The sequence below is a fragment of the Cynocephalus volans genome, chromosome 1 (genome assembly GCF_027409185.1).
Source record: "Cynocephalus volans isolate mCynVol1 chromosome 1, mCynVol1.pri, whole genome shotgun sequence".
In the NCBI taxonomy this organism is placed as follows: Eukaryota; Metazoa; Chordata; class Mammalia; order Dermoptera; family Cynocephalidae; genus Cynocephalus; species Cynocephalus volans.
This window is the reverse complement of record NC_084460.1, coordinates 33565804-33589431: the sequence shown is the minus strand read 5'-3', so window position 1 is coordinate 33589431 and position 23628 is coordinate 33565804. Positions and strand designations below refer to the sequence as shown.

Genomic DNA, 23628 nt, shown 5'->3' with positions numbered 1-23628 from the left:
CTAGCACATGGCAGTGATTTCTGGACGGTGGAGTGTGAAAAGGCATTTGTCAGCAGTGGAGGAAAAGGTACAATGGGACTTACTTTATCTGTTATATACAACTGTTTATAAAGAAGAACACATTCATATATCAGAATATTTAAAATTTATGTATGCATGGTAAAGACAAACTGAAAATAAATATTGAGTTGTTCATTAAAAAAATTACTGAGTCACTAGCAAGCTGAGCTGGGATCAGAATCCAAGGTTTCTCTCTCTTGGGTGATCATCAGACTAACTTAGCAAGTTCACCAAGTTTAAAAGAGAAGACGGCTGATCCAATTAGATTCTATCTTAAATTTAAATAACTCTATCCTAGACAATTTTTTAAAAAATCCCAGTTGTTCCTGTTTGGAAGGTTTTTGTGGGAGTAGGGCAGGAATTCTACCATGTTTAGGCTAATATTATGTTCCAGACACCACCAAACAAACTTCATTTGGATAAAATGAATATGTTCCACTTTAAATTCCTCTCTTCAGGCCACTCTGAAAGTCAACAGATGCTGCCCACACCTTCCTCCTGCCACAGGGCCACTCTCCTCACAGGGATGTCTATTTTAAGAGCAGGTACATGGAACTAGGAGGAAGGCATCACTAGAAAAAGGATGAGAGTGGGACTGTCACAGATTAAAAAACATCAAGGCTGGTAAAAAGAATAAAAAAGATCTATAGGCCAGCGGGGTTAAATACATTAGTAAGGGTAACTGGGTATACACTCTGAATAGTCAAATACAGGTAGAGATTATTTTTAAAACTGTCAAAACATGTACCTGCTTAACTGGGACAGTCGAATGATCTAGCTTAATGTGGTGAGGAGAGATGAGCAGGTTGTAATTCACGCAAGCTCTGATTAGGTCAGAATGAGGCTACAGTAGTAATTTCATAGTCTCCTAAATAGACCCAGTAGTAACTACTGTGATCTCCCACCCCTTCCCTGGAAAAACAAAAAAGATTCAGGCTTTACAAAGTCACCTATAAATGTCGCCATGGACCAACAAAAAAATTAAGAGTAAATCCAAACAAAACTATCCCCCAAAGCCAACTCCAGCCATCACTTGCCTCCTAATCCTCCCCCTTCTTATGCTCCCTCACTAGTTGCCTTTCCAGATTATTCTCTTTGGTTCTGTACAGGTTAAGGAAATAGATCTCAGGAAAATCCAAGACTCTCTTGTCTCAACTTACCAGCCTGCCTTCTGGCAGAAGTGTGGTCCACGAGCTCTGTTGCTACAAAGTTCCAAACTGTGCTCTCAGCAACTCCTGCTCTCAGAAGAAATCCAGGCCTCTTTTGATGGTACCACTAATACCAACTTCAATGTGATGAGACCCACTCAGGTTCTTCTGACACACTTGGGTTCTTCTGACTCAGGTGTGCTACATCCCACAATCTCTTTAGCACAAGTACCACTTAGGAAGAGAAATGATGTGGCAAGGTGGTCACATGCTCCTTGTTTAAAATATCCTATACTTGCGTGTAATACAGGACTAGACCTTTAATCTAACACTCATGCTACCCTGCCTGGTACAGGAATCAGAGATGAGGACCTGCACCATTTACACCAGCAGGACGACACCCCTGCAGCACTCCTACCCATCGGTCTTCTCTCCCCACCAGCTGACTTATCTCAACACAGTTCACATGGCTCTTTCCCGCACGCTCATCTTCGGATTCTGGCCTTTTCTCCATGACCAATCTTAAGCAAGCAAAGACAGGGCAAACTCAAGTACTCCTGGTGCTTTTTTTTCTGGCTCATGCATAATTAATACTGAGAGGTGAGGGGCTGAGCTGAACCTTTCATTCAGCTGCCAGTACCTACTGCAGCAAACCCTCCTGCAAGACCATGGGGAGCCATGAAACAGGTAAGAGTCACATCTGACTTGCTTCTGCTATTCTGTTTCAGGAGCCTCAAGGAGGGGAGGTGGAGCAGGCAGGAGGTACCTGTAATAAACTGCCTAGGTTTATTTGACTGCCAGGAAATGTTTAAAATGTAGAGGGTAAGGCCCAATGTGCAGTTCTGAGATAATGCCTAGGATTTATTCTCTTGGCAAAGCTTTGGAATCTTGCCTCACAGACTTTCCTAACTTGCAGAAGAAAATGTGTCTACAACTTCCCTCTGCTTCCTGTGGATCCAGCTGACACTGTGAACTCAGACCATCACGGAGCACCAAGATAATTCGCTGAAGGGAGCAGGGCTTACACATTCTTTGCCTTTTTTGGTTAGAACAGTAAGCCAGACCTGACATGCTGTAGAGGAGTTCTGTGCTAAGAGGGTTAGAAATGACAGGGGCTGACATTGCAATGACCTTTCTACAGGAATTCCATTTTCACAACAAACAGAACTATAAGCGTTTCCTCTAGCAACACATGAAAGAAATGCTGATCAAAATGTACACACTGCCAAACCTATTTTCTTTCTTGCTAGGAAGTATTTACGTAAGAAAAAATATGTTAGAAAATAACACCACAGGCAGGGGCTTGACTTGATGAGATGAAATTTCCACTATCATGACTCATGGTTTCCTTTATCTTGCCCTGCCATGCTATAGGACATATGGTATATAAAAATCACACACTGCTCGGCTATCCCCAATGAAGAGTTATAAAAGATTATTATACATGAAGCAGTTTATGAAGGCCACTGTTTTAAAGATGACCTGCCACACTGAACTTAAGTCAAAGAACTGCTTTACTGCATGAAGGCGGAGAGAACTGAGCTGAAAGGGCTTCAAAGATGACTGTGGCCCAAATATTATTTAACATCCCCGCTCAGCCCCCAGCATCCTGCCAGGAGCTACCTTGCCACTAAGGCCTTCAGGATCTACACTTAGAAATCACACCCTCTACTTACACCACAATTTCACTCATTCGTTCATTCACTCATGTTTTTGGAAAGTACAATACATACATCTTTGGATTCAAAATAAGAATGCTGCTTTTAATTTTTCTTCAAATATCCACATGGGAACAAAAAACCAGCACTGACCTGTACCTCTCCCCCAGCCAGCTCCATGCTCTCATATGACTTAGTGGCAGCTGCGACATTTCAAAACGATACATTCTGGGGTATCACAGCAGGGCTGGAGCTGCTGAGTAAGATGCTGGGAAAGATACAAGGAAAAGAAGAAATCGTGGCTCCAAAGCCAGTGCTTGGAGCTTCTCAGCTCCATTACCAACACCAATAATAAAGGGACACACAAAGTATTTCCCAAAAGGAAACACGACAAAATGGCTACAATTAGAGAAACGTTCTCAGAGCAATCCAACCATCCATTAAGGAGTCAAATGGGAATGTGATTCCTGAACTTGAAATCATACCACAAAGTGTTTTCAGGGTCCTTCCTTCTCCCCAGATGACCCTCTGACACAGAAGGAGGTAAGGGAACGTCTATTGCCACAAGAAAACCCCCAATCAGACAGGGATTTGCAGAAGCAAGAAGAACAAGTTAGTGTCTACACATAACTAATCTAAGAGAAATGAAACTACAAAATCAATTTTAGGACTGGGCAATTTTTCAAACCTTAATACAATCATAAACCTAAATATTTACAATTTAACAGATGTCCATAAAATGCTTTAAAATATTGATTAAAAAGTAAACCTGGGTCCTTCAAAAATGCTTACATTTATGCAATGAGGTCCCTCATTACATAAAACTGGACAAAACCAAAATACTATGGTATAAGATGAACAATTTATATTTAGTTTAGTTTTTAAATTTTATTTATTTACCTTTGTGGGGGGAGGTGCTGGCCAGTACAGGGATCAAACCTTGGACCTTGATGTTATCAGCACCACACTCTAACCAACTGAGCTAACTGGCCAGCCCTAGTTTATTTTTTTAAAAGAAAAGGCTAACCATCAAAAATGTAAGCTTTATGCAAGTAACAAAGACCCAACAAACTGGCTTCTTTAGTGCTCATTTTAATGGAAAACCAGGTTACTGACATGAAGACAAGCATCAAAGGTGTAGACCATACAACTGTTTCTCCTTTTAAGTCAAATATTTGTAGAGTCAAGCATTCCCGGTGGCAGCTGAGAAGCAAAGGGTAACAAATTAAAAGATAGTTTTCACACAAAATCATTTTAAACCATGTTTATTATAATTTTAAGTGCTAATAGGTCTGCCTAGGGCAAGGTGGTCTAGAGGTTACTCCACTGCATGTGGATACAGTTCTCTCTATAAGCAATAAAAAGAAAAAATTCAATTCCTTCCCATTAGCAAACAAAAAAAGAAGAGAATGTTTCCTAGTTACTCCAAAAGACTAAGAGTATATCACATCCCTCCCACTAGAGGGAGGTGGCCGTGGCTATGGAAGAATAGAAAAAACTCCAAGGTGGAAAATCCAAGTTCAAATCCTACTCCCATTTGCCTGTGTTGTGACATGTGACTTCACCTCACTGGGCTCCCTTATTTATAAGATGAGAATGGAAACAATACTTATACTGTGGGGTGGATGTGAGGCTTGGATGAAACCAGGCACTTGTTGCTAAACTGTTCAATGTGAATTAACAGACCTGGGGACAGGGGTTGGAGGGGGTGGGGGAGAGACAATCACCCTTCCCATGGTTCTATTATTTTATAAGTATGGTTTTATTATTTTATATTTTCCTGATTTATATGTTAAGAAAAGACATGCAGAAATTGAAGAAAAAGAATTATTAATAGAATACAAAATCCTTGTTCGCACAAACCATTTGAGTATGTTCTTAAAATTGAGCACATTTACTAGAAGCTGCCTTGAGAAAACAAAAGGGCCTTTGACCAGGGGCACCTCTTTTTCTTTAAAGGTCTACCTCCAAGACTGGGGGAAAAAAAAGGTCAGAATTTTTTATCTAGGTGGCACCATAGTCCAAATCCATCAGTCTATAGGCCCGGAGAGAGGAAGGAATTTGTCCACAGAGTAAGCCTAGATCTCACGGGAACATCTTCAATGTGGAGGAAGTCTCCATTAAAGACAGACTCTGACCTTCCCTAGATATGAACCGAGCTGCAACCATACCTGCCACCCCAAGATCAGCACGCTGGGCCAAGCATTAGAAAAAATGGCTGGACACGCAAGAGTGACAACACAGACAGGACTTTATGGTCAGGTTGGGGAAATAATCAAATAATCCACAAACGAAATGACAAACTATGTGGTGCTCTGAAGGAAAAAGACAGGGAGCTGAGACAGTATATTGGTGCAGCAGGGGGGAGGGAGACAACTTGGCTTTAAAGAGGTGGAGGTCTGATGCAAAACTTCCCTGAGGAAACAGTGTTTGACTTGAGACAATGATGAACGGGAATGAGCTAGGTAAGAGTAACTGGTGGAAAAAGTGAATGGGAGAAGAGTGTTCTGGGCAGGCAAAGGGAGCAGGACACGTAAAGCCTGAGACAAAAGAAGGCCAGCATGGACAAAATGCCATGGTATACAAGAAGAGACATGGCTGATGAGGTCAGCAGGGGCCAAACCATGGCGGGGGGTACAGGCAAGGATTTGGGCCCATATTCTAAGAGCAATGAGAAGACATTTATATGTTTAAACAGGGGAATGACATGCTCAGAGGTGCATTTTGAAAACATCACAGAGCTGCAATGTGAAGAATGGATTACAGGGCATAAAAGCAAATGCAGATGGATCAGTAATGAGCTACTGCAGGGGTCCAGGGGAGACCTGGAATAACGGTTTGGACTAAGGTGGTGAAGTGGAGGCAGAGACGGAGAAAAGGGCAACAGATCCAAGAAAAACTGAGGAACAAAAATCACCATGGCTTGGTGACTACTAAGCTGTGGAAGGCAGGGGATGGGAGGTCAATCTGCAGAGGTGCGGCAGAGGAACTGACAGAGAGATTGAGACAAGAGAAGGTCTTAGTGACCAATTTGGGAGGTGGGAAAAACCAGAGAGAAACACTGGATGAGGTCTGTGTCTGATTTCAATGAACGGCAATGACACTCTCCGAACCAGGGAAAGACAAGGAAAGGAAAGGTGAGAAAGAAGATGGTCTGTCTCAGCCATACTGTTTGGGGTGTCTGGAAATAAGGTACATGGGTCTGAAGTACAAGGAAGGGTCTGGAATAAAGATCTAGATTTAAGCTATCTGTGTACAAGTGGTAAATGAAGTCAATTTCAGCATAAATCACACAAGGAAAAGGTCCAAAATGAGAAAAAGTCTAAAGGAATGCCAAAATTTACAAAGTGGGGATTTAGAAAAGCTTACTGAAGGACAAAAAAGTAGATTAGAACCAGCAGAAGGTGGTACACAGAAATCAGAGAAGGAAAATGCATAAGGGGTAATAAACAGTATTAAATGCTACAGAGTGGGCCAAAAAGAGAAAGGGAGACAAGAGACAGAGACAAAGAAATATCTTTTGGCTTTTGAGACTAGGCCAAAGGTGAGGGGATTCTGATGATAGCCACTTCAGTGGAATGTAGATATGCATGCTATGCTGCAATTGGGGTAAGAAGCGGAGGTAGCCAGGGAAACAGGATATGGTTGTAGTTATAAAGGGATAATGGCATGGAAGACGTGCTCTTGCAAATGTAATTTTTTTTAAATATTGTCATTTTTAAAAAATGACAAAACTGGGAGAGGCAAAGCATGCTACACACCAAGAGAGACACCCTCAGCCAGTCTACTGGAGACTTCTTCTGCAGACAGGAAAATAAATTGGCCCTAAAGGTCCTCTGTGACAAGGAAAGGCAGAAACTAACAACTTCAGGTTAGTCAGGGCTTTAGAACCTGCTGCCCCAGGTAAGATTATTCTAAAGGGTAAGACTGTTAAGTCTATGCCCCACAGAATAGAAACACTGTGAGTAAAAGAAAAGGACTAAGAAAAGCACCTAATATATCGCATCATACATCATGAAGAAAACAGTAGTATGTGTCCATTTATAACCACTTTCCAAACCCCAAGAATGCTCAAAAGGCTGCTGGAAAATTTTTGAGTTTGAAATTTGCAAAATTCTTGTGTTTTAAATTCTCAAAGTAGCTAATGACCGGATTAAGCAAAAGGAGTTGCGCATACTTCTTCCTAAAGGTATTTAAAGACAAAGAAAGTGGAGAAGGAAGAGAACAGTAAGGAGGCATACAAAGCCATACTGACGGCTGATACCATCTTCACATGAAGCATGCCATACCTCTGGGAGCTCACGGATTGCATTTGCAAAGGTTTCATTTTGACTCTTGATTATAATCAGAACATTTTTGCCTTATTCACAGAAAAAGACTTTCTGATCTTATCTCAGGCCCGACATTTTAGAGAAAAACAAAGTCAGAGATATAACTTCCAAGATTGCAAAGTATGCCACAATACAATTTTACTTTCTTCAAATTTCCAACTTGAAGTGGGAGTAGAAAGCCCACCTTAATAATAGTAGGAACATTCATAAAGACTAAAATAGATCTTTACTCAAAACAACATGTACCCACTGGGTCAAATAGACACTACAGCTCAAATTTCTGTAATACGAATCCTGCTCTCAAAACTATGCTCACTCAAGTCAATGTTATAATAAAAAGTATCTGCGAAGTATCTGCTATTTTTCCACAGCTGTTTCAAGTGTAAACAAGATCATTTAAAAGCCAGAAGAGAGGCCCATTTGTCTAATTAAACTATCAATGTTTACTCCTTCATAAAACAAAGACTAATTCCTTAATTTGTGAAGAGTTTTATATAAAAGCTCACTGAAGTCCTAGGCTGTCTAAGATGCTTCGAAAAAGAGCAAGAACTCATATGGCAGAAATGCATACTGGTGGCAAAGACCTTGAAATGTATATGACCTTAAGTAAAGTTAAGCAGACATCTGCACATATACACACAACCACTTCTAGAAATCTACAGGAAGTAAATAATCCCAATACTGAAAAATTAGCCTAAAGTTAAAAAAAAAAAAGAGAGAGAGAAACATAAATGCTCAATAAAAATAGTCACTGACTATCCAACCACAAGTATTTAAGCAACTTGAATGTTTATAAAGTTTTCGTTAATTAGAGAAAATAATCACATTAAGGAAAAAGCATGACAGAAAACTGTCTACACATTATCATCAATCTTAACTTTAAATTAGGAGGAAAAAAATAAAGGACATATAACAATATTAAAAATAGTTATGTCTGGGTAATGGGATCATGATTTTTTTTCTTTATAACTATTTTATGCTAAGCTTCCTCTGTTGTATTACTTTTATAATCAGAAATAAAGAAAGAACTGAGTATTCGCTGAATAAGAATTTCTGCCAGGCAAAACATGACAAGGGGCCCATGTCTTAGCATGTACATGCATTTTATAAATATGAAAAATTAGTGCTACAGACACATGCTAAAACTCAGTGGAATTGTTCCAAAAAGCAGGGGTTAACAATGCCTACAAAAGTTGGGCTACAAAACAAACAAACAAATATGAAAGTCAGGCTACAAATATGAAAACAAAGTTATTATTAAAAGTATGTAATTTATGCTGAGAGAGCTTTGAAACCATGTCACTTTTTCAATGTGAAGTCTCAATTGCTGGTAAACCATGCTCTTAGGACAGCAAGGATGTGAAATACATTATAATGTGGCATTTTTTCCTGGAGTGAAAAGAAATATTATTTCACATTGTGATAAAAAAAAACACAAACACACACACACACACCTTGATAGATACAAGCTCCAGCTGTAAATCTGGCCTGAGCTATAAGGGTTAGCAGCAACTGAAATGGAAGGTATCCAAGGACCCAACAGATAGCCTCTAAACTCCAAATCACTCACAGAACTCCTCACTTCAAGAAAAGCTCTCACATATGAGAATTATAGGGAAACCTGGAGGGAAAAAAAGGTTCCCATATCAAAGCAAGGATGAAAAAACAGCAAGCAAGCCATGGCCTGCTATGTGGGAAAGGATCTCAGTACAAGCCCCATCCCCATCACTTGACAGGTGTAAGCAGACTGACCTGATTCAACAACGGTTCTCACAGCCCATGTGCTGACCACACTGCTAGTCTAGGGAGGAGAGAGCTGCATGCTGCGGAAGAAAGGGAGAGTGGTGAGTGCGGACAACTGGTGGGCAGGTGCAGCCAGCAATAGGCAGGGCCTCTCAGCTCCCAGAGGAACATAGTGGGTGATCACTGGACTCAGGAGGCTGGCCATCATTGGTCCTCACTGACTTCCTCTGTGACCTCAAACTGCTCATCTAAACCCTGAGCTTATTTTCTCATCTAAAACAAGAATTAGATTACCTGCTCCCATTGGCCCTTACAGCAATGGACAACAAGATACCAACTTTGATCATCATGGGGAAGTGGGAGAGTTTACTCCAAAGTCAACAAAAAAGGAGCTCTCTATCTCCATCTACTGTCTGTCCCATAATCGAAACAAACACTTTTAACCATCGGCACCCCTCAGGGAGGTGAGGGATGCTGCCAAAAACAACAGATGGCCAGCAATTTGGTTTAGTGCCCCCTCAGCTGTAGCCAAAGAATTTCTCAAGTTGTTATAACCACAGTGCAAAAAGAAATATGAAGAGTCACAGGCAATGTTGGATTCTGGATCATTTCCTCCTTCCCAATTGTGTTGTCTGAAGTCAGAGGTTCTTCTCCTGAGTATTCATTACAGCAGAGGGGGAGGTGCCAAGCCATGGAGAAAGAGCAGCAGCCCTAAGCTGACTGAGCCCATTTCTCCCTTCCTATCAGAGCCGAAGCCCAGGTGGAACAGTGGTCTCTCTCATACTGAGGCTTTCTCGGAGGTCACTCAGCAATGCTTTCAGGCGACCATTTTAACCTTCCAACATGTCTTTTTTCTAAAACAAGATTCTTGGGAATTGCTTAAATGAGTAAACTTTGGCTAATCTTCTGCGTAGAATGTCTTGCTGCTGTTGATCTCATAGAATGAAATATTAAGAAAACAAAACAAAAACACAAACCTGATGGAAGGTTACCATACCAGATGTCTGGCTTGGATTCTATTCCTGGTCTGTGGCTAGCTCTGTCCTCTGGGTCTGAGTTTCTTCACCAATCCAAAAGTCAGACCACAAGATCTCTAAGGTTCTTTCCACCTCAATAAGCCTGTTAACAACTTTACCTAGAAAAGCAGGGCTCTGTGTGTCACTTTGTAGAGTAAAGCCGGCTATCATGACTGTGCCTTGCTGACTTTGTTGAACATAAACACATACATACACATACCTCCCCAAGAGGTGGGAGTTAACACAGACTACTGAAAGGTTACATTACTGACCTCAATCTGTGGTCCCTGAGACCTATGGCACCTAGACAATGCCTTTATAATGTCAAATGCATCTGTAAGTAGAACTCTAGGATGCTTTTTAAAATTCTGCAGCAGGAATTAAAGATGACAAATAAATAGAAAGGCATCCGTGTTCATGGATTGAAAGACTTAAGATTTTTAAAATTGCAAAATTCCCCAAAGCAATCTACAGATTCATTGCAATTCCTATCAAAATTAAATTAAAATTCCAGTGGCTTTTGTTGCAGAAAAGGAAGAGGTAATCCTCAAATTCATATGAAATTGTAAGAGGTCCTAAATAGCCAAAACAATAATGAAAAAGAAGAACAAAGTTTGAGGACCCATATTTCCTGATTTTAAAACTTACTACAAGCTACAATGATCAAAACAGTGTGGTATTAGGCACAGGGTAGACATATAAATCAATGGAATAGAACTGAGAGTACAAAAATAAAGTCATACATCTATGGCCAATTGACTTTTGACAAGAGTGCCAAGAATTTGGTGGGGGAAAACAGTCTCTTTAACAAATGGTGCTGAGACATCTACAGGCAAAAAAATAGTTGGTCCCCTACCTCATACCATATAAAAAAATTAACTCAAAATGGACTAACAACCTAAATGTAAGAGCCAAAACTATGAAACTCCTAGAAGGAAATATAGGAATAAATGTTCATGACCTGGGATTTGACAATGGATTCTTATGTGATACCAAAATCACAAGAAACAAAATTTAAAAATAGATAAAATGGAACTCATAACAATTAAAAACTTTTGTGCTTCAAAGGACATTATCAAGGAAGTGGAAAGACAACTTATAAAATAGGAGAACATTCGCAAATCATATGATCTGATAAGGTTATAGTGTCCAGAATATAATGCACTCTTAACAAAAAAAACCAAACCACCCAATTCAAAAAGGGCAAAGGCCTTAGAATAGACAATTCTACAGAAAAGACAAACAAAAAGGCCAAAAAGCACATGCAAAGATTCTCAACATCATTAGTAATTAGGGAAACATATCAAAACCACAATGAAATACAACTTCCCATCTACTAGGCTGGCTAGAATAAAAAGAAAGACAGTAACAAGTGTTGAGCAAGGATGTGAAGAAACTGTAACCCTTGTACAGTGCTGATGAGAATGTAAAATGGTGCAACCACTGTGGAAAACAGTTTGGTGGTTCCTCAAAAGGTTAAAAATAGAGTTACCATATAACCCAGCAATTCCACTCCTAGGTATACCAAAGAGAAATGAAAACATATGTCCACACAGACTTGTACATGAGTGTTTATAGCAGCATTATTTATAATAGCCAAAAGATGAAAACAACCCAAATGCCCACCAACAGATTATGGACAGACAAACTATAGCACATCCATACAACAGACTAGTAGTATTCAGCCATAAAAAAGGAATGAAGTATTGACATATGCTATGCCTCAAAAACATATGTCAAGTGAAAGAAGCTGGACACAATTATATAAAATATCCAAACCCATAGAGACAGAAAGTACACTGGTGGTTGTCAGAGGCTGGGAGAAAGTGGGCATGTGGAGTAATTGCTTAATACGAATGGAGTTTTCATTGGGGGTGATGAAAGTTTTAGAACCTGATAAGTGGTTGTTGCACAATACTGAATGCACTAAATACCACTGAAATGCATACACTTTAAAATGGTTAATTTTATGTCATATCAATTTCATCTCAGCTAAAAAAAAAAATCTGCAGCTAGGAATACATTTACCCAAGTTCTTCTGTGTGGCATATAATCTTTATGTGTGCACTATGAGGCATGTGTAGCACACACAGGACTGTCTCCTTTCAGTTCTACATCACTGACAGACACCATGACCTGAATGAAAATAATTCACATGATAAGGTGGTAAAATTGCAGGTACCTGACCCTTTTAAATTTTTTTTCTTTAATGCTTACGCAAATTGGTCTCTCTCTCTCTCTCTCTCTCTCTCTCTCTCTCTCTCACACACACACACACACACACACACACACACACACACACACACACACACACACACACACACACACACACACACACACACACACACACACACACACACACACACACAGAGTCTTCCACAATGCCCTGGTCAATATGACAGAACATACCATATCATGCTTTACCAAACTGAAGACAGGAACTCTCTCCCACCTACTCAGACTAAGACTTGTGAGCCTTCTAGCAGTCACAGGGCGGAGGGGTGAAGTTTGAGGCTTTTCTGGTTCTTTTTGCCTTTTACCTCTTTGGATCAACCTTATATATCCTTTACGTTCCTAATCTCACCTCTGGGCTGCTGTTTGTGCTTCCTTCCACATGCCTTCTTTTCTATTTCTAGGTTTTTTCATGTTCATGACAAAAGCATTACAAACAGATTTTCAGCAGCATTCCTTCTAACCTTGCCTGTAGTTTAAGGGAAAGGTGGTAGGCCAGTGTCAGTCACGACACCCAGAAGCAAAAGTGGATGGTGCGAAACAGATTATCATCTCAAAATGAATTATGCTTCTACTTAAAAGATAGAAGAAAAGTAGCACAAAGGAGTAAACCCATCACAGGAGTTTCTATTAAATAGTTACCTCTTCCTTTACTAACACATTCCTTACAAAAGTTAAATCAGATTTGTTAAACAATTTTTAATGCAAACTAAAAAAAAAAAAAAAAAAAAAAAAAACCCTTTCTATAAAGAAAAGGGTTACATCAGGTGAATTTCACTCACAGAACAAATATTTATTGAGGAACAAATTTGTTCCTGGCACCGTCAGTGCAATCAGAGCATACAGTCTAGCAAACTTTGGAAGTCCTGCTAAAGACACTACAGTATTCAGGAACTGTCCATGCACTTGATAATTCTTATATTTTTGATAAACATCTGATTAAATGATTATGTTGTTATTAGCGTTTTGATTTTTTTCTTGATCTATTTCAATTCAGACTCGAGTTAGAATATTCCCCTGACATATAACATTTCTTACATTCTACTTTCATTCTGTTTGCTGCTGCTTCTCCCCCACAACAGCGTAAGCTCTTTGAAGGGAGAATTATATCTTGCTCATCTTTGTACATCTCCTGACTGGCACTGGCTTTGTTGACTCCATGAATGAATAAGCAGTTCCTTGAAGAGTACAGACCCTAGTTCCCCACTGGCGGTCTCCAGCACCTCCTTCTCACACCTTTTTGTCTTTCTTCACATAACTGTCTGGACCAGTCTGGCTGTTCCCCATTTATAAACATATTTCTCTTCTTTAATTGTTATTTCCTTTTACAAAAAGGCTTTATTGCCTGACGGGAAGTTTGAACTCACCTTAAACTACAATCAGAATTGCCAATTACTTCCCTAATCTACATTACATACAATCAGTCGGTTTGGTTTGATGTCCACCTAATGCTGTTTATGCCAGAATATGATTTCCCTGACAGCATAAACACAAATCCTTCTGGAGGCCTTAACTCCCCTCCTACATCCTAGACTCTGGATCATCACACTCCCAGTCCCAGAGTTCAGAAACCAGTAAGAAATCTAACATAAAATTCTCAAGCAAAAGAAAGAGATACTTGTTACATAAAGAAAGATAAAAACTTAAAAAAGAAAACACACACAAATTCAAGCGTATTAGAACTTTGGGGGAAAAGATTCCTAAGCAAATATACTTTCAAAGAGTTCTAAGAATTCCATGTATGTATACACTGAAGGCAATGAAAGGATTAATAAGCAAAATATCTAATTAGAATTCTGATTTGACTGTTTTAAAACAAGGACTGGCTATTACAAAAATGAATGTTAAAAAGACAGGTATACCTTCTGTACTACCCCAAATAATAAGAGACTTTTGCAACATGTGGAGGAATTCATAGTATTAATGCACCTTTCAAGTGGCACATACTTATCAAGTTTTACCATCACCATAGGGATATGTATAATGGAATAAGACCAGTCTATTATAAGATGTGAGAGAAAAATCTGAGATTCTAGAGAGAAGACCACATCTTTTAGCAAGCATGGATAAAGAAACAACTAATGCCATCTCTCATCTTTTGTAGTACCTACTTGTTTGCTTTTTTTAATGCAGCAAATTTAGCTCTATTTTTACCATGAATGACTCTGCTCAAGTGGCTGGGAAACACAGTTTAGGATAAGAACCTTTAGTTGAGACTTTAGTTGAGACTCCAGACTTTCCAGTGGTGGGGACTTCCTGTTTTGCTGCTTAAGCAATGGAATGCCAACACCATTCCACTGAAAGAACAGTGTAGAGTAATAAGGACTGGAAAGCTACAGGACAGACCCAAACTTTGCATTGTTTCTCTGCTTTAATGACGTCTCATGGCATCCAGCAAACCACTGGTCCTACAGAAAACAGAATGATTCCCTATGAAATATATGGAGAAAAGTGCAATTGTGAAGAGAGGAAACAGAATAGTTAAACCGATCTACCAACCCAACCTCCTTCTCAAAGACTCTGTCTTCCATGGTAGCTTGCCACATTCCACCCAACAACAGCTGCTCATGATAATCAATGTCTGACAGATCAGAGAAAGCCCTTAATGTGTCGCCAAGGGGCAGTTCAACAGATGGCATGGTGACTTACAACCAGAATCATTAATTACACTCTCTTATTAGTCCCGAGGCACAGTGCTGAAAATGCTTCCTCAGTGAAAGATGAGCATTTCAGATAAATGACCGTCTGGTACTGCCTGTGAAAATCCCTCTAGGATTTCTGGTCAGTGCTGATTTCTAAATCCAAGCCATGCTATTTTTACAGCCATTTCCCATCTTCACGTTCAAGCTGGCTAGGAATATGAAGTTCCCACTACAACCACCCATCAAATCTCCCATAATCACTGAAGGTAAGGATATGGTAAAAAGTGCCTACCACTCATTTCCTCTTTCAAGTCAGATGACTGTGTTGAAAGGCAAATAGCTAGCTCAATGCTCCCCCTCTCCCTGTCAGAGAACAGGTTTCCTGAGTGTATGGGGTGAGAGGGCTCTCTCCCCCGCTGATCTACACTGAATGGGATTTAAAAGGTGTTTCTTGTATTATAATGTGACTGGTTTTCCAACCCAAAACTTTCTCCCTTCACAAAACCACTGGCTCCAAGTCTTTTCCATGTCTCTCTTAAAAAGAGAAGAGCAGACATTCCTGAAAAGGAAGCCTAGCAGCTTGGGGCAAGCAAAAGTCCCCAAACATCCACACTGTTGGCTCTGTCATCCCAAGGGACTAAGCACTGAGGTTAAACCGCCATGTATTTAATTAAGAAGCCAGACAAGTGCATGGTTGAGGAAATGTTTCTGAACTCCCTCCCCAAGGGCCTCCAAACTAAAGTCCTCCACTCAGGTAGAAATGAGTTCCTTCTCAACAACTTGGCTCCACAAACATTACCATGAGATTTTAGAACTGACTACAGACAGAGCTTGGAGGCAGATGACTTACTGGTCTTAGCTTAGCATGGATACAAGTCAGAAATAAACGTCCATACGACTCAAAAGGAAGACATTTTAAAGCATTTCCCAAATACTGCCAAATAAACATTCTTTGGTTTCAATGACCTTGTGTTTTTTTTGTACCTCAATTTATAATTTTTTTTTTAATGTGAGTTCAAACTAAAGCAACATTAAGATCCTAAATGCTGTGATTATGAATTCATTGTTTCCTATAATCTGATTTGTTCTTTCCTGGACATATAAAAACATGACTTCGATTTTTAACTATGCTCACATAATTACAATATCTAATTGATGTTCCCATCTCATGAATTTTTAAAAGATGAAAATGTTGTTAATTAAGGCATAATAAAAATTTCCCAATGTGGGCTACTGGAAGGGAAACTTCGGCAGTCTGGGTCTGCCTTGCAGTGTACTCACTTCTAGCTTTTTCTCCTTTTCTGACAAAACATCTTTCTGATTCTGGGTGTACTCCACCAACATCCGAGCCAGCTGGCGCCGGTCTTCCAGTTCTGCTGCCAGGCGCCCGTTATATTCTGCTAGTAACAGACATGCTTCATCTACTGTTTTTGAAAGACGTTCAGCTGCCTCTTTGTCTAAGTACACATGAGATTTAAAAAAAAAGAAAAAAAAAAAAGAGAGACGATATACAAATCACATAGATACAATTGCGAACATTTCAGAGGAGGTTAACAGTTTCTCTCGCAACATACAGAGTCTGAGAATAAGCCAGAACCTGTGGACAAACAATTGGTTGGCTTATCAAGAACTCCAAAGGCATTCACACTGTCAACAAGATGGAACATTATTCTGAGTTACCTGAAGTGAAGCAATTGTACAGGGGATGGAACCTGGCAAAGGCTTTCTAAATGCCTATTCCTGTAAAAGCTTTACAAATAAAAAAAACAGAAAGAGATACTTAAGGTCATCATGAAATAATTTTTCCTTGCCTCTGAGAATTAGTCCTTTCATTTATATTATTTAATTAAGTATTCTTTTTACATTTCTCTGAAATAAAAAAGCAAACACTCATTTCTTAGGTGTGGAAACTAAGACAAAAAAGTGCTACATGACAGGTTTGATATGTATGCAGCTGAGGAGTTAGGACTCAAAGCCAGAATCCATCTCGAAAATGGATCTATAGGACTCAACCTCTTGTAAGTTTTGAACCTGAGTATGAGCTCTCTTTCTGCATTCAGAAAAATATAGGGTCTGATAAGAAAAAGAGGCTTTCATATATTTTTGGACTTGATCCACAGTAGAAATACACTATGTAAACACATAAAAATAAAAAATAAAAAAGTTTCATAAAACAATACTTATCTTTACTATCTGCAAAGTGTTCTATCTTCTATTATATTCCATTTTTTAAAAAATGTTAGTCATTACCTGCCAGACTGATGTGATGTACAATTTATGGGTTGCAACTCATGCTTTGGAAACAAAACCAAACTGTGCTGAAGTATAAGAAAGGATATTCCTGGAAAGAAGTGGTGAACAAAGGCTCAACATCAGGAAATGAGAAGAAGAAACAAAAGGCAGGTTTAAATTTATAAAGAACTGATATAATTAACTATGTATGGGTGGTGGTGAGATTAAAACTTGAAATATGTGTATCTCATTTTATAAAGGCCTTTAAGGATCAAAACAGAAGGTTGGTGATGTGAAACAAAGAGCACCAGAGATTCCAGCAGCTCTATGTGACAAAGTAAAAACTGAGTTACACATTGATACAATCTGTTGCTCCCTATGAATGTAGATTGTCAGAGATAAGAGACCTCAGCACTCTCCTGGGTCACTGGGATTTAAGAATTCCCAACACTGTGTCTCTGTTTGGCAAATACTCACCTGGCTTTTAGATGTCTTAATGTGAATACTGGGGAAAATAAACTGTTGAGGGATTCAAAATCAGGCCTGATGCCAAAGATCAGGCACTTCTACCCTCCTTGGGGATAGGGAACAAACGGATGTTGTTGGTGAAAGGTAAAGAGTGAGGAAAAGAGATTAGTCACAGAGGGTAAAGAGGACTGCAATACTTCTTCTACATTGGTGGTGTGGTCTGCGAACAGGCTGCTGGGGTGGTTAGGTTTTAGCTTTGTTGTTGATTGACTACCTGATCTTTTTTTTTTTAACGGTTAATTAAGATGTTTGAATGCTTGTGGCAAAAAAAATGGCAAGGAAAACACTAATTTTTAAGATTTAAAGCTTCATTCATTCATTCATTCATTCATTCATTCATTTTATTTATTTATTTATTTTCTTTCTTTCTTTCTTTTTCGTGACCGGCACTCAGCCAGTGAGTGCACCAGCCATTCCTATATAGGATCCGAACCCGCGGCCGCTGGGAGCTTCGCCGCGCTCCCAGCGCCGCACCCTCCCGAGTGTGCCACAGGCTCGGCCCTATTTATTTATTTTTTTAAATTTTATTTTGTCGATATACATTGTGGCTGATTATTGTTCCGCATCACCAAAACCTCCCTCCCTTCCGCCCTCCCCCCCCAACAATGTCCTTTCTGTTTGCTTGTCGTATCAACTTCAAGTAATTGTGGTTGTTATATCTTCTCCCCCCCCGCCCGGTTTTTTTTTCGTGTGTGTGTGTGTGTGTGTGTGTGTGTGTGTGTGTGTGTGTGTGTGTGTGTGTGTGTGTGTGTGTGTGTGAATTTATATCTTAATTTTTAGCTCCCACCAATAAGTGAGAACATGGTATTTCTCTTTCTGTGCCTGACTTGTTTCACTTAATATAATTCTCTCAAGGTCCATCCATGTTGTTGCAAATGGCAGTATTTCATTTGTTTTTATAGCTGAGTAGTATTCCATTGTGTAGATGTACCACATTTTCCATATCCACTCATCTGATGATGGACATATGGGCTGGTTCCAACTCTTGGCTATTGTAAAGAGTGCTGCGATGAACATTGGGGAACAGGTATACCTTCGACTTGATGATTTCCATTCCTCTGGGTATATTCCCAACAGTGGGATAGCTGGGTCGTATGGTAGATCTATCTGCAATTGTTTGAGGAACCTCCATAACATTTTCCATAGAGGCTGCACCATTTTGCAGTCCCACCAACAATGGTTGAGAGTTCCTTTTTCTCCGCAACCTCGCCAGCATTTATCATTCAGAGTCTTTTGGACTTTAGCCATCCTAACTGGGGTTAGGTGGTATCTCAGTGTGGTTTTGATTTGCATTTCCCGGATGCTCAGTGATGTTGAGCATTTTTTCATATGTCTGTTGGCCATTTGGATATCTTCCTTTGAGAAATGCCTACATAGTTCTTTTGCCCATTTTTTAATTGGGTTGTTTGTTTTTTTCTTGTAAAGTTGTTTGAGTTCCTTATATATTCTGCATATTAATCCTTTGTCAGATGTATATTTTGCAAATATTTTCTCCCACTCTGTTGGTTGTCTTTTAACTCTGTTAATTGTTTCTTTTGCTGTGCAGAAGCTTTTTAGTTTGATATAATCCCATTTGTTTATTTTTCCTTTGGTTGCCCGTGCTTTTGGGGTTGTATTCATGAAGTCTGTGTCCAGTCCTATTTCCTGAAGTGTTTCTCCTATGTTTTCTTTAAGAAGTTTTATTGTCTCAGGGTGTATATTTAAATCCTTAATCCATTTTGAGTTGATTTTAGTATATGGTGAGAGGTATGGATCTAGTTTCATTCTCCTGCATATGGATATCCAGTTATCCCAGCACCATTTGCTGAAGAGGCAGTCCCTTCCCCAGTGAATAGGCTTGGTGCCTTTGTCAAAGATCAGATGGCAGTAAGTATGTGGGTTGATTTCTCGATTCTGTATTCTATTCCATTGATCAGTGTGTCTGTTTTTATGCCAGTACCATACTGTTTTGATTATTATAGCTTTGTAGTATAGCTTAATGTCAGGTAGTGTTATGCCTCCAGCTTTATCTTCTTTGCTCAGCATTGCTTTGGCTATGCGTGGTCTTTTATTATTCCATATAAATATCTGGATAGTTCTTTCCATTTCTGAGAAAAATGTCTTTGGAATTTTGATGGGAATTGCATTGAATTTGTATATCACTTTGGGTAGTATGAACATTTTCACTATGTTGATTCTTCCAATCCAAGAGCATGGGATATCTTTCCATCTTCTTGTATACTAATTTCTCTCAGCAGTGGTTTGTAGTTCTCATTATAGAGATTTTTCACATCCTTGGTTAACTCAATTCCTAAGTATTTTATTTTTTTGGTGGCTATTGTAAATGGGCAGGCTTTCTTGATTTCTCTTTCTGCATGTTCACTATTGGAAAAAAGAAATGCTACTGATTTTTGTGTGTTGATTTTGTATGCTGCTACTGTGCTGAAATCATTTATCAACTCCAAGAGTTTTTTTGTAGAGGTTTCAAGCTGTTCGATATATAGGATCATGTCATCTGCAAACAGGGACAGTTTGACTTCATCTTTTCCAATCTGGATGCCCTTTATTTCCTTCTCTTCTCTGACTGCTCTGGCTAGTACTTCCAACACTATGTTGAATAGGAGTGGTGAGAGTGGGCATCCTTGTCTAGTTCCTGTTCTTAAAGGAAAAGCTTTCAGCTTTTCCCCATTCAGGATGATACTGGCTGTGGGCTGGTCATATATGGCTTTAATTATGTTGAGATACTTTCCGTCTATACCTAACTTATAGAGGGTCTTTGTCATGAATGAGTGCTGAACTTTATCAAATGCTTTTTCAGCATCTATAGAGATGATCATATGGTCCTTGTGTTTGATTTTATTAATATGGTGTATCACATTTATTGATTTGCGTATGTTGTACCAACCTTGCATCCCTGGGATGAATCCCACTTGATCGTGGTGAATAATTTTACGTATGTGTTGCTGTATTCTGTTTGCTAGTATTTTAGTGAGGATTTTTGCATCTATATTCATCAAGGATATCGGCCTGTAGTTTTCTTTTTTGGTTATATCTTTACCTGGTTTTGGTATCAGGATGATGTTTGCTTCACAGAATGAGTTTGGGAGATTTGCGTCTGTTTCAATCTTTTGGAATAGTTTGTACAGAATCGGTGTCAATTCCTCTTTTAATGTTTGGTAAAATTCTGCTGTGAATCCGTCTGGTCCTGGGCTTTTCTTTGTTGGGAGCCTTCTGATAACAGCTTCAATCTCCTTTATTGTTATTGGTCTGTTCAAATTTTGTACGTCTCCATGCTTCAGTTTTGGGAACTTGTGTGTGTCCAGAAATTTATCCATTTCCTCCAGATTTTCAAATTTGTTGGTGTATAGTTGTTTATAGTAGTTTTGAATGATTCCTTGTATTTCAGATGAATCAGTTGTAATATCGCCTTTTTCATTTCTAAGTTTTGTTATTTCAGTCTTCTCTCTTCTCTTTGTTGTTAGCCATGCTAATGGTTTGTCAATTTTATTTATCTTTTCAAAAAACCAACTTTTTGATTCATTGATGTTTTGAATTGTTTTTTTGGTTTCAATTTCATTCAGTTCTGCTCTGATCTTAATGATTTCTTTCCGTCTGCTAACTTTAGGTTTGGATTGTTCTTGTTTTTCTAGTTCTTTAAGGTGAAGTGTTAGGTTGTTCACTTGCCATCTTTCCATTCTTCTGAGGTGAGCATTTAATGCAATAAATTTCCCCCTTAATACTGCTTTTGCAGTATCCCACAGGTTTTGGTATGATGTATCATTGTTTTCATTAGTTTCAAAAATTTTTTTGATTTCCTGCTTGATTTCTTCTTGGACCCATATGTCATTAAGTAGAATGCTGTTTAATTTCCATGTGTTTGTATACTTTCCAGAGTTTCATTTGTTATTAATTTCTAGTTTTAATCCATTGTGGTCTGAGAAGATACATGGGATAATTCCAATTTTTTTGAATTTATTGAGACTTGATTTGTGACCTAATATGTGATCTATCCTGGAGAATGATCCATGTGCTGATGAGAAGAATGAATATTCTGAGGTTGTTGGGTGGAATGTTCTGTAGATATCTGCCAATTCCAATTGGTCTAGAGTCTTGTTTAGATCTTGTGTTTCTCTACTGATTCTTTGCCTAGATGATCTGTCTAATATTGACAGTGGGGTGTTCAGGTCCCCTGCTATTATGGTATTAGTGTCTATTTCCTTCTTTAGGTCTAATAGAATTTGTTTTATAAATCTGGCTGCTCCAACATTGGGTGCGTACATATTTATGATTGTTATGTCTTCTTGATGGATCAGTCCTTTTATCATTAAGTAGTGTCCCTCATTGTCTCTTTTTATGGTTTTTAGTTTAAAGTCTATTTTGTCAGATATAAGAATAGCTACTCCAGCTCATTTTTCTTTTCTGTTTGCATGGTAAATCTTTCTCCAACCTTTCACTCTTAGTCTATGTGAATCTTTATGGGTGAGGTGGGTCTCTTGTAGGCAGCATATAGTTGGGTCCTCCTTTTTGATCCAGTCAGCCAGTCTGTGTCTTTTGATTGGGGAATTTAAGCCTTTTACATTAAGAGTTGTTATTGAAAGGTGTTGATTTATTCCTAGCATTTTATTGGTTGTTTGGTTGTCTTAGGTGTCTTTTGTTCCTTGCTTTCTGATTTACTGTTTGGTTTCTGTGTTTGTTGGTTCCTTAGGTTGTAGATAGCGTTTTTATTTGTTTGTTTTCTCTTCATGAATGCCATTTTTATTATACTAGTGGGTTTTGATTTTTCTTGGGTTTTTATGGCAGTGGTAGTTATTTTTCAGGAACCAAACCCAGTACTCCCTTGAGGATTTCTTGTAAGGGTGGTCATGTGGTAGTGAACTCCCGCAGTTTTTGTTTGTCTGAGAAACATACTATTTGCCCTTCATTTCGGAAGGATAGCCTTTCAGGGTAAAGTATTCTTGGCTGGCAATCTTTGTCTTTTAGTATTTTGAATATATCATCCCATTCCTTTCTAGCTTTTAGGGTTTGTGATGAAAAGTCTGATGTTAGCCTGATTGGGGCTCCCTTATAGGTGATTTGACGCTTCTCTCTTGCAGCTTTTAAGATTCTCTCTTTGTCTCTAAGTTTTGCCAATTTGACTATAACATGTCTTGGAGAAGGCCTTTTTGGGTTGAATACGTTGGGAGATCGTTGAGCTTCCTGGATCTGAAGATCTGTGATTTTTCCTATACCTGGGAAGTTTTCTGCCACTATTTTGTTGAATATGTTTTCAATGCAATCTCCGTTTTCCTCCCCTTCTGGAATACCCACAACTCGGATATTTGAGCGCTTAAGGTTGTCTGATATCTCTCTCAGATTTTCTTCAATGTCTTTGATTCTTTTTTCTTTCTTTTTGTCTGCTTGTGTTATTTCAAACGGCCCATCTTCAAGTTCAGAGGTTCTCTCTTCAACTTCGACAAGCCTGCTGGTTAAACTCTCCGTTGTGTTTTTTATTTCGCTGAATAACCTCCTCAGTTCACCAAGTTCTGCTACATTTTTTTTTCAGGACATTGATTTCCTTGTACATTTCCTCTTTCAGGTCCTGTATACTTTTACTCATTTCATCATGATGTCTAGCTGAGTTTTCTTGTATCTCATTCAGTTTCCTTAGAATTATCACTCGAAATTCCTTGTCAGTCATTTCAAGGGCTTCTTGTTCTATAGGATCTAGAGTTTGAGATTTATTAACTTTTGGTGGTGTACTTTCTTGATTTTTTGTATTTCTGGTATCTTTTTTTGATGTTTATTCATTGTGGCAGGGGGTTTCACAGTCCACCAGTTTGAGACTATTGACTAACTAAGATGTTGCTGTGGTTACCAATTTGGTATGGCTACCTCTGTGACTGCTCAGTTGGCCTCTAGTGCCTTGTGTGTATGGTTGCCTCGGGTCTTGGGCCTCTCCGGGGAGCCAACTCTCTGGTCAGCTTGGACTCTGCTGGGCTGCTGGATCACATACCACAGGGTGTGTGATCTTTGCTGAGCTTTCACTTCCTGTGCAGGACTTCTCCCTGTTTGCGCTCTGG

At 39.0% G+C, this 23628-nt stretch overlaps 1 protein-coding gene across 1 annotated transcript in view; it reads right to left on the bottom strand.

Annotated features, from left to right (window-relative positions):
- RPRD1B (regulation of nuclear pre-mRNA domain containing 1B) overlaps positions 1-23628 on the bottom strand; it is a 57817-nt gene that overhangs the window by 4936 nt on the left and 29253 nt on the right. The window contains exon 6 of the mRNA XM_063110966.1: positions 16112-16287. Coding sequence (XP_062967036.1) covers positions 16112-16287 — 176 coding nt within the window. The remainder of the gene's footprint in view (positions 1-16111; positions 16288-23628) is intronic.